The sequence below is a fragment of the Charadrius vociferus genome, unplaced genomic scaffold, assembly GCF_000708025.1.
Source record: "Charadrius vociferus isolate BGI_N301 unplaced genomic scaffold, ASM70802v2 scaffold329, whole genome shotgun sequence".
NCBI lineage: Eukaryota > Metazoa > Chordata > Aves > Charadriiformes > Charadriidae > Charadrius > Charadrius vociferus.
The window spans coordinates 1,542,100-1,553,414 of record NW_009649982.1 but is presented as its reverse complement, the minus strand read 5'-3'; the positions used below and the strand labels follow the sequence as shown (position 1 = coordinate 1,553,414).

General features: G+C 43.1%; 1 protein-coding gene across 1 annotated transcript in view; it reads right to left on the bottom strand.

The window, feature by feature from the left end:
* Positions 1-6,387: 6,387 nt before the first annotated feature.
* Positions 6,388-11,315, bottom strand: part of LNP1 (leukemia NUP98 fusion partner 1) — a 9,345-nt gene continuing 4,417 nt past the window's right edge. Inside the window, exons 2-3 of the mRNA XM_009891625.1 lie at positions 8,807-9,052; positions 6,388-6,728 (exon numbers count right to left, since the gene is read on the bottom strand). Of these exons, the coding sequence (XP_009889927.1) occupies positions 6,525-6,728; positions 8,807-9,052 (450 nt within the window). The 3' untranslated portion in view covers positions 6,388-6,524. The remainder of the gene's footprint in view (positions 6,729-8,806; positions 9,053-11,315) is intronic.

Sequence of the window (11,315 nt, the reverse complement as noted above, 5' to 3'; positions counted from 1 at the left end):
CTGAGATCCATTGCACAAAGGCCCAGGAAGGGTTGTTTTCCAAAGGACCAAAACCTTAGCATCCACCCCGTACAGTAGGATATTGGTTGCAGGGAAACCCAGGGGAACGGTGTCCATGAATACTTCTGCTCAAGCTTAGGAGCAAAAAGAGAGGTCTTTTTTGATACTTCAGTATCAGGAATAGGACTAATTCACCAGGCTGAGAGCTCTGTGTAAGCACTCCATGCGCTTTCTGATGAAAATTCATGTAGGACTGCCACAAGTTTTGGTACCTCTTCTCCATACAGCAAAACTCTATCAATCAGTTTAGAAATTGCATGAACTAAAACATTTCAACCAATATATAAGAAGGAAAAAAATGCATCAAATATGACAGAATATTAGTCTTTGATCCTCCCTGTATCGCTTCTTTCTCTTATTTTCTCTCTGGCCTGAGAGACAAGACACAGCTGAGAGAAGTTGTCGTTTTCTAAAGTGCAGTAGAGGCTGGGCTGGGATTCAGAGTGATCCTCCTCATAGGAGGAATATCATCTGTCAATCTAATGTAAAACAACAGAGCAAATGAAAACCAACATCCTACAAGCAATGTTTTCTATGATGAGTGTGTTTATTTTAGCATTTGTTCATACACAGTTACCTACAGCTCTGGCACAGAAACTGCAGGCAGGGCATTATCTATCAAGTTTGTTGGATTTCAATATTTGCTTCTCTCATCGAATGACTATATTTTGGCTGCAATATCCTTCTGGACATATTTCAAGACCTGTTTGTTTTCAATGGTTTTTGCAGATGGCTGGATAAACTCAAGGTCCCATGATTATGATTCATTTCTGTGTGAATAATCTTGGTTATCAGGTTAGATTAGATCTCTATGTGATTTTATACTCTTCATTTTTACGCAGAATGCATTCAGAGCCAGAGCTGTGCTTACCCAAATACCTTCTTTTGTGCCAAAGAACAAAAAAGTACAGACAAACATTTTGATTTTTTTATATTTAATATTGGGTTTCTTTTTTAATGGGTATTCTTGTTCAGTTATACATGGTGGTTGTTTGGGGTTTTTTATGCATTTAAATATTTCCTGGCTTTTTCCTAGAAAGGATTGTTGCAAGCCTGTACATAAACAGAGCTATTGCTTCATTATGCCTTTGTGTGGTCTGGCATTTTATAGACTAATATGTGATGTGATAAGTACCCAAAATTTAATCCATCCTCAAAACCACGCTGCAATTAAACAATACATCAGAAGCACATAAGCATAAATATTTTGCTTTGGGAATGCCCACCTAAAAGATGAGGTAACCACACTTGACGTTCTCTTCTTAGCCCTCTCAGAAAACACTGGGGTAGAACTGGATCTTGCTCTTGAAATGCTTGTGCCTCCCCATGCCCTAACTTCCCACAGGAGCACTTTCTAGTTTAGCCTGAAGCAGTGGGAAGGACACACAGAGCGGAGCATTTTACCAGAGCGTGGTCTCCCACTCATGAGACACAGCAAGTTTAAAATGTCCTTCACAGGCCTCTGATTCAGGTCAGCTTTTGATAGCCAGCGTGCCGTGGGAGTGTCCTGCTAGTTCCCCTCTATTGTAAAACTGCTTCAGGTTTTCAACATTATCTGCTAATGAGCATTTTGGAAAGGGAATTTTTTGGTCCCTTTGTCTTTGCTTCCCACTAACTGACCTCCTTTGTGTCCAAGGTTTGGACTCTGATGCAACTTGTAGCCACCCCACTCTTGGAAAGAGCAGGAAAAGCAAACAGTATGTGCCTCGGGATGGGCGGCTGCACAGCAAACACCCACAGCCGGCCCAGCTGCTCTGGGATCCGGGGGTGGGAATCAAGACAGTGACTATTCTTATGTCAGTCATGACTGAACTAGTGACCTGCTGCGAAAATGAAAACCCTCTGGAGTCTTTCTGACCGCTTGTAGATCCCACTTTCACTTTCTGTGGAAATAGAAGTATCAGCCACGATATTCCAATCAGATTGCTCTTCAGATGATTACCTTCCTTCCCAAATGCCCGATCTGTTATGGAATAATTGTTAATTTCTGTGGAGAATCATGATAGAATCTTATTCTTACTTACATATTCAAATTCTATCATAGAAGTTTCAGTCTTTCTAAGTAACACTATTGTGTCAGACTACATGGGACTAAACTGGAAAGAGCTGTTGGTCCAACCAGTCATGATATGAAGCAAGAGGTGACACTTCTGAGTAAACAGTTTTTAGCAATTTAGGGAGGACAGTGTTGGAGGTGTTATTTGAAAGCTTCTGGTTCCAGAGTCACACCACAGGGCTGATGGGCTGGTTTGGAAAGGATATAAACACTTACAAACTCTGGCATTTGAGAGATGGGGTTCAGTGATACACACAGGAGCTGATTTTAGGCTCCCTTGGTGGCACTGAGGCTTGCCTGTGCTTTGATGGAGACAGTAAACAGCGAGTCAGAGCCAAGCACACATGGATTTTCTATTTTAGCTCATGTTGGTGTTTTCTTTTCATCAGATGTGGTGTACAACCAGCACGTTAGCATCACAAATACAAAGGGTTTGCAAGTTCTGCCGGGATACAGCTGGGCCTGTTGAGTTAACCTGGCTGGAAGGCAGGAGGAGGAGGCCGATGGTCTGAAATCCAGGCAAAGCTGGTGCAGCCACAGCATTCAGCTCTCACAAGATGTGAGGGCAGGCTGGTACATGAAAGGATGTATGTGAGAGGTTTTATCTGGGGCACCCCGGCATAGCTGGCCATGTCCCTTTCTATCCAGGTCTATTGTAATGCAGTCTTCAAATCAAGGCTGTAAAAGGAAAGTCATCTGGATGGAAGTTTTGGCTGACAGAGGAACTTCATGAAAATCTGATCTGGATTGGGGAGGAGAGAAACTATGCATAGGAACAACATTTTTCGGTCAGATTTATTAGTTTATAATATATGTTACCAGGCAAGAAGCAATTTACAAGCATCAGCAAGGGTTCAATTGTTTTCTTATGTATCACCCAAAGCCCTACTTAAAAAGAAAACCAATCCTTTAATGGAGATGTGTTACAAAGCTTTAAGGATGCCCTAAGCTTTTAAAAGGTTGATGATTCAAAATTAAGGCTCTAAAGTAAAATAATAAATCTTTGTTAATGACGGAGCATCACAGGAAGAATAACCAGCAGACTTTGACTGTTTCTTATGACTTCATTCATCTTTACTCTTCTCTGACTGCACTATCCAAAGCAGGCTTCCTCTGTACTAGGCCGGGGGAAATTATTCCCAAAGAGGGCAGTGTTCTCTGCAGAGAATACTTAAATGTTGAAGAAGGAGGGCATGGGGGGGCTGTGGGGGTGTGTGTGTGGGGTGTATGTGTTTATGAGTGTGTGGAGGTGGATTTCCTCTGCATCAAAGGAAAGTTGGTGAGATTTACACCTGAGTTCAGATCTTCAGCCAGAGGAAATATAGTTTTCCTAAGCCCTGCTTACCATAGACAGAAACAGTTCCAGTTCCCTTGGTTTGGCCCTAGCCCTAGAAAAGGGAAAACGTGAAAACGGTTGCAATCCATCACCTGTGGCAAAATCCTTGAAGAGATTAAATAGAAGTGTGAGAGGCAGAACACCTGGTTTTAATGGGGAACTTTCAGCAAGGCTTAAATTTTGATGGGGCAAACCCAGAAATGTAGCAAAATAGTTGGTAGCTATGAGTTGAGGCTATAAAGTAGTAAATGGAGATGGGGAAGGCCACAAAAGAGACAATATGATAAGGTCAAAGTTGGGAGAAAGAACTAGTTGTGTGACTGGGGAAACAGGACTGAGGACATGGGATGCCAGAGAAAGCAGAGTCATATTGCCAGTGATAGTGAGGGAAAGCAGAGAGAAGTGAGACATCAGGAAGGTGTAGAAAAGAACTCACAGAATCACACAGTCGCAGAATCACAGAATGGTTGGGGTTAGAAGGGACCTTTGGAGATCATCTAGTCCAGCATCCCTGCCAAAGCAGGTTCGCCTACAGCAGGTTGCACATTAACACATCCAGGCAGGTTTTTAATAGCGCCAGAAAAGGAGACTCCACAACGTCTCTGGGCAGCCTCTTCCAGTGCTCTGTCACCCTCAAAGTAAAGAAGTTTTTCCTCACGTTGAGACAGAATCTCCTGTGTTCCAGTCTGCGCCCATTGCCCTTTGTCCTGTCACTGGACACCAGTGAAAAGAGTCTGGCCCCATCCTCTTGACACCTGCCCTTTAGATATTGATAAGCATTGATGAGATCCCCTTCAGTCTTCTCTTCTGCAGGCTAAACAGAACCAGGTCTCTCAGCCTTTCCTTATAAGAGAGATGCTCCAGTCCCTTGATCATCTTCGTAGCCCTCCGCTGGACTCTCTCCAGTTGTTCCTTGTCTTTCTTGAACTGTGGAGCCCAGAAGTGGACACAGTACTCCAGATGTGGCCTCACCAGGGCAGAGTAGAGGGGGAGGATAACCTCCCTCAACCTGCTGGCCACATGCTTTTTCATGCACCCCAGGATACCATTGGCACATTGCTGGCTCACAGTCAACTTGTCCAACAGGACTCCCAGGTTCCTCTCTGCAGACCTGCTTTCCAGCAGGTCAACCTCTAACCTGTACTGGTACATGGGACTATTCCTCCCTAGGTGCAGGACCCTACACCTGCCTTTGATGAACGTCATTAGGTTCCTCTCTGCCCAACTCTCTAGCTTGTCCAGGTCTTGCTGAACAGCGGTACAGCCTTCTGGTGTGTCAGCCACTCCGCCCAGTCTTGTGTCATCAGCAAATTTGTTGAGGGTACACTCTTCCCCCTCATCCAGGTCATTGATGAATATGTCGAACAAGACTGGACCCAGTACTGACCCCTGGGGAACACCACTAATTACAGGCCTCCAGCTAGACTCTGTGCTGCTAATCATCCTCTGAGCTCTTCCATTCAGCCAGTTCTCAATCCACCTTGCTGTTCACTCATCTAACCCACACTTCCTAAGTTTACCTATGAGGACATTGTGAGAGACAGTGTCAAAAGCCTTGCCAAAGTTGAGGTAGACAACATCCATTGCTCTCCCCTTATCCACCCAGCCAGTCATGCCATCATAGAAGGCTATCAGATTGGCCAAGCATGATTTCCCCTTAGTGAATCCATGTTGACCACTCCTGATAACCTTCTTTTCCTGTACATGCTTAGAGATGACATCCAGGATGAGCTGTCCCATCACCTTTCCAGGGATGGGGGTGAGGCTGACTGGCCTGTAGTTTCCTACGTCCTCCTTCTTGCCCTTTTTGAAGACTGGCATGACACCGGCTTTCTTCCAGTCCCCAGGTACCTCTCTTGTTCTCCATGACCTTTCAAAGATGATGGAGAGAGACTTTGCAATAACATCTGCCAGCTCCCTCAGCACTCATGGGTGTATCCCATCAGGGCCCATGGATCTGTGGGTGTCGAGTTTGCCTAAATGATCTCTAACCCTATCCTCCTTGATTAAGGGAGACTTCCTTTCTCCAGGCTCTCTCTCTTACCTGCAGGGTCTGGGGTTCCTGAGGGCCAGCCTTAGCAGTACAGACTGAAACAAAGCAGGCATTCAGTAACTCCACCTTCTCTGCATCCTCTGTCACCAGGGCACCTACCTCATTCAGCAGTGGGCCCACATTTTCCCTAGTCTTCCTTTTGCTACTGATGTACTTGAAGAAGCCCTTCTTATTGTACTTGACATCCTGTGCCAGGTTTAATTCCAAGTGGGCCTTAACCTCCCTCTTTGCATCCCTGCATGTTTGGAAAATGTTCCTATATTCCTCCCAAGTCCAAGTGGCCAGTCCCTTTTTCCACATTCTGTAAACTTCCTTCTTCCATTTGAGTTTTTCCAGAAGCTCCTTGCTCATCCATGCAGGTGTCCTGTCTCCTTTGCTTGATTTCTTATTCATAGGGATGCACCGATCCTGAGCTTGGAGGAAGTGGTGCTTGAATATCAACCAGCTCTTTTGCACCCTCCTTCCTTCTAGAGTCTTAGCCCATGGGATTCCTCAGGGTCTTCTCTTCTATTACTCCTGTAAACTTGGTGTTGAGATAATGTAAAAGAAAAAAAATATCTATTACCAAGCCAAAACTAAGTGAATGTCAGGGCCAGGAAGCAGGTGGCAGTTTATGTGTACTTTTTCATTCCTAAACCTTCCATTTTCAATTAGGAGAGAAACATAAGGCTTTGGATGACTTTGCACAGCTATGTAATATATACATGCCCTTGTCTTAAACAAACACATCCACCACTGTCCTGCTGCAATGCTAAATCTGCCCAACACCGTCTTATGGTGGTTCATTGCTAACTTGGATCTTGCTCCAGATACACTCCTCCTGTGACAAGGGTAACATTCCTAATGGAAAAAGTACAGACTGGAAGGTAGTAACATGGTGTCAATGATGCAGCTGAATTTTACTTTTATTTTACTGGTCAGGGTTTATTCTAGCTAACAGGCCTCTTCTAGTCAAAACAAAACAAGAATGCTCCCTCTGCTTTTCAGGAGAATGTTAAAATTCATTATCTCAACACATTCTAGCTGCCTGTGCATAAATAACTTTTCTCAATGCTTGCTTGTGATGGAAACTGTTCGTTGTGTTTTGCAGGTACCACTTCTGAATCTTCATCTTCTTTCTGCTCTCTCCTTGGCTCTGATTTCTCTCCCATTCTCTTGTAAGACTTGCTTTTTCTCAAATGCAATCTCTCTCTTTCTGTTCTCTCCTTCATGCCTTCAGGTTGCTAAAAAGCAGGACAAAAATAGCAGGGAATTAAAAGTGACTCCCACATGAACAACAAAATATCATTATTTTATTTCACTAGTAACGTATAATAAAATATTCCAGTTGTTACCTCAGCCAGGTCAGTTTTAACATGACGGGCTGAAATTCAAGGCCCCAGCCAGTCACTCTAAAACTCGGCAAGAGACAACATGCTTTTGATTATACTCTGTGTCTGGTAGGAGGGTCACTTGTACGGAGGGCTTGAGGGGGAGAGAGGAGAAAGGAGGGGAGAAGGGAGGGACTCTCAGATTTCAGCCCAGATTCCACGCTTCTGTCCTTTCGCATGATCCATCTTTATGTGCCTGAAGGCTGTTCAGTGCTAGCCACTAAGACCTCACTGAAACAAGTGCTGAAGGTCATGAAATGTCTTCAAAGCCACTTTTATAAGTGAAAAGCAATATGCAGGGAAGGAGATGAAATTGGATTACCTTTCCCCCACTTTTCTTTTCTTTTAACCCATGTAGTCACATAAAGGGTGGTTTGAATTGCACCCATAGAGCTCTGAATGCAAAAAAAATTGCTCTGTTTGGAGCTACAAGTTTAAGCCCACTTCCAAATTTCCTTTCAGTTGTCTACCATGTATTAATCAGCTCTTTGAGATTCTCAAGCCCTTCACGCCTCCCAGACTTCAATGGTGACTGAGGGAATGCCAAGAATTTGGTCTACTTGGAAGGTAGATTAAAATACAAACTAACACACCTCACTGCAGATTACAGTAGGGTACCAGAATCCATGTTTTTCACTGCAACTTAAGCCCTATTTAGTGCATTAGGATCACTATACCCATAGTACAACTCACAGACTTTGTAGCCATAGGCAGTTTTGAGAAACGATAAATGATATACCAGACAACCACTGGTGAGGGTTGGCAAATGAGGCAATGTGAAGTTCCAAATGAAATAAATTGTAAGTAATTCCTAAAGGGTAAAAAGAAGATTAGAGAATGCACTTGAAATCTTAACAATTGCATAACACAGTTGTCATCACCATAATTCTGCATATTCTTAGAGGACTGTACATGCAAGGACGATAATTGTGGGGCTCATCATGTAATGATGCTGCTTATTGAAAAGAGACTCTTTTTTTCTCTCCTGTTGCTGCACAACAGGTCTGCAAAGGGAGTTGAACATTACTTCTCCATACAAAACTGAGTGTCAACGAATAAAAAAAAGATACTTCCCTCTGTTGTTATTTGATGCTAATGTCAAGTGTTATTCAAGCACAGCTTTTTTAAATAGGGTGACTTAATGTGACAGTGTTCTTCTGATACTTAAAAGTGAGTTAGCATTTATTACTCTTCCTTCCGTTGTATGATACACAAGATAGTATGTATCATAATAAGAAAAATATGTTAAAGTGTCATAGATAGAAGGTTGTTATTGGCTACTTCATCAACACAAATGATACAGAAAATGCTCATGCATCAGGACAGAATGATGAGGAGATGAAAAGGATGAAATGGGGGCAGAATCCCCTGCTGGCTGCATGCCCTTACAGAGAAAATACATTCAGCCACATATAGCAATGGCTGCTGCTGCAGCTGTGTGGTGACATTGAAGGAAGCAGATGGATGGAGTCCCAAGTGGTAAAAGAGAAGCCTCTCAAACACCATAATGTCTGGCAGTCTCACAGATAACACTGTATACAGTTAAACCAGGTCAGCAGCAGTGAGAGAGCTGAGTCTTATGGCAAAAGTGAAACAAACCTGGTTTTATATTGTCATGTTTTGTTGGCACAGCCATAAGAACCTCTGAAAACATTACCACAGCCAGTGTGGTGTCTTATTTTGAAGATACACATTTTTTAATAAGTCTAGATAGTAACACTACACCAAGAATTCTCATACTAACCATAATACCACTTTAACTTTGTTTGAGCTACTGTAAGGACCACATAATTTGAGAAATTCTAATTCAAGTTTATTCCTGCTCTTCCCCCAGCAAAGCCACAACAATTTCACCAGGGATAAAGCTGGCCTGCTTGTTGGTTGTTTGTTTTTTTTCCTTCTGAAGTGATCTTAAGTTGGTTTTTACCTACCAAAGAAACTGAGCGTTTGCTTTTGAGTTGCAATTGCTTTTCAAAGGACTCCGCAAATTCCTGGATGGAGTTTGATCTTGTCTCTGGGCCTGAGCTGTCTGCTGAAGGTGTTCTGCTTGCCTTCCTATGGCAGTGGCATTTGACATCTTGGTCTTCTTGAAATTCCTTGGAGCCCTTGAGATGGCCTGAAGATGAGCCTTTGGTAGAAGCATGAAGTCGTGTTGTATGGAGGGAGGAAAGCCTGGCCTGCAAAACAAGAGGTTTTTGTTGAGGATTGAATATTACAGCAGAGCACACAGAGCAGATTTTCTCTGCCACATAGTGCTCTCTGAACAATGGTGCAGAATGAAGGACCTTGCCCAGATTCCTGTATCTTTCCTTTTATGTGCAGGAGCCAAGAGCTCACTGCCAAGAGCTTGCTTTCTAGCTTTTATTTCTGTTTTAGAGTATCCAAGTTTTGGCACTCAAATGAGCATTTCAAATATAAATTGTGCTGGGACCTCTTAGTGCCCACTGACACTAAAAGGAACTGGGACCCTTCATAACCTCAAAAATTCAGGCCTCACATCTGGCAGCAGGTGAGACAGATACTGTTTTTTTTGTGGCCAGATACTGAGTTTGACCCACAGGTGCTCCAGGTCTTATCAGATGTTTGAGTTCATTTGAGTATGACAGGGACCATTTGTAGCCCAGTTGTGTCGAATCTGCAGCATGGCCTACATGCAGACAAGATGCTCTTTTGTCCAGGACTGAATTTTCTTCTGGTTTCTTGGGCACATTTGTCCTGAACTGATGAGGGAGCACTTTCAGGGCACTGAGGGACACATCCCTACCACAGAAATGGTAGGAAACAGGTTTCCTGCAATTACATTTGTAGGGCTAAAGCAAGAAGAGAACAGATCGTTACTTAGTTTCTGTGTGGTTCAGTTTTCCCAGGCCTGACATGCAGATAAAAGCTATTGATCTCCATCAGATGTGTTTAATTGAATAACTGTAAAGCAGATTAAACTGATGCAGAACTGCTGTGACCTGTGGAGTCATGTATTGGTGGTTGGAGAAATAGACAGACCACCACATAGAACCAGGGATGCCCCAAACCCTGCCAGCTGTTGATGATTTTTCAGGATGAGTAGCTGAACACCAATAAGATGCAGATAGTAAGAACTGTGAGAGAGAGAGAGAGAGATGGGAGGTACTGAAAATTAGATCCCCACAGGTGTCAGGTTAAGGCACTCCAGGCACCCAGCTGCTGCATACATGTTCAAATGCGTATACGTTTTTGTATAACCGAAGCCTTCAGCTACTGAGTAACACTGAGAAGCTCTGCTGGCTTCAAGGGAGCTGTGATTGTTTATGACAACTGCAGGTCTATCCCACAGATCCTGAAATGCTTTCTAAGAGAACCCAGGAGAAAACCCTACACTCAGATTAGGGTTGGGGCTGGGGGGAGAAATGTTTGTTCTGTTTCTTCAACAAATAACTGTGGAAAGCTAAACCAGCTTGGTATGGTGGCCACATGAATCTACAAACCTTGGACTGCAAGGGGCCTGAAACATCTCCTGTATGCATTTGCATTTACACTGCCCCAGATGCTATTATAAATGGGATCTGTGCAGTCTTTCTCTGAATAGGGAGGCTATGCATCCATATGGTTGTGACTACATCACATTAGACAGGCTTGATGACAGGTGCTAAAAATAATAAATCTTACAACTGGCAGGAGCACCTAATACTAAAGGGTTTTCAGGTCATACAGTTCTGGTTCAATTTCTTTTCCAGAAGAAACCTTACTTCAGTAACTAGTATTACGGACTGCCTCTGAGAGTAGCAGTAATGATTTCTGCCATACTATTTTTACTCTGGTTTCAAACCAATCAATACAGCTGTAATTTCTGTAAGGTCATATTGTATTGTTATTTTAAAAAGCAACAAAGCAATCACATTGTGCTTGAGGGACAGGAGTACACGTGCTATGCCAAGTTCAACAAGCTAAATGTCTTCTGTGTCATTTTAATGGTATCAACATATATTGTTTCCTGGAAATAAAAATTGTGTCACACTAAAAATCACTGGTATTTGTTCTCAGAGGGTTTGGGAAAAAAATCCAGGAGGACAGCTGAGACAGGGGATGGTATTCTATCAATCCTGTTCTGCAATGTTTGTAAATGTTTTATTTTACTAAGGCACAGCTTTTTAATTTCCTGTTTTCCCTTCACAGATAGAATTATAGTTAAGCCCTTAACAAGAAGACTGCAGTTCACATACTGACATGGCAGTCAGGCAGTCAGCACAGGCCTTCCCCTGAAATGCGTATCTGCCTCAGTGGACTAAGGGTAAATACACATACATATCTATGCAATAGTATTACCGTGACTGTGCATCCTCTCACAGTGCCTTTGCATGACACATACCACCATAGCTAGAAGGACAGCATACCCATGCATGTTAGCATGTTGCTGTCTTATGGACACAGCCTTAAAGAGGACAGGAGCCTTAACACAACTGCTGA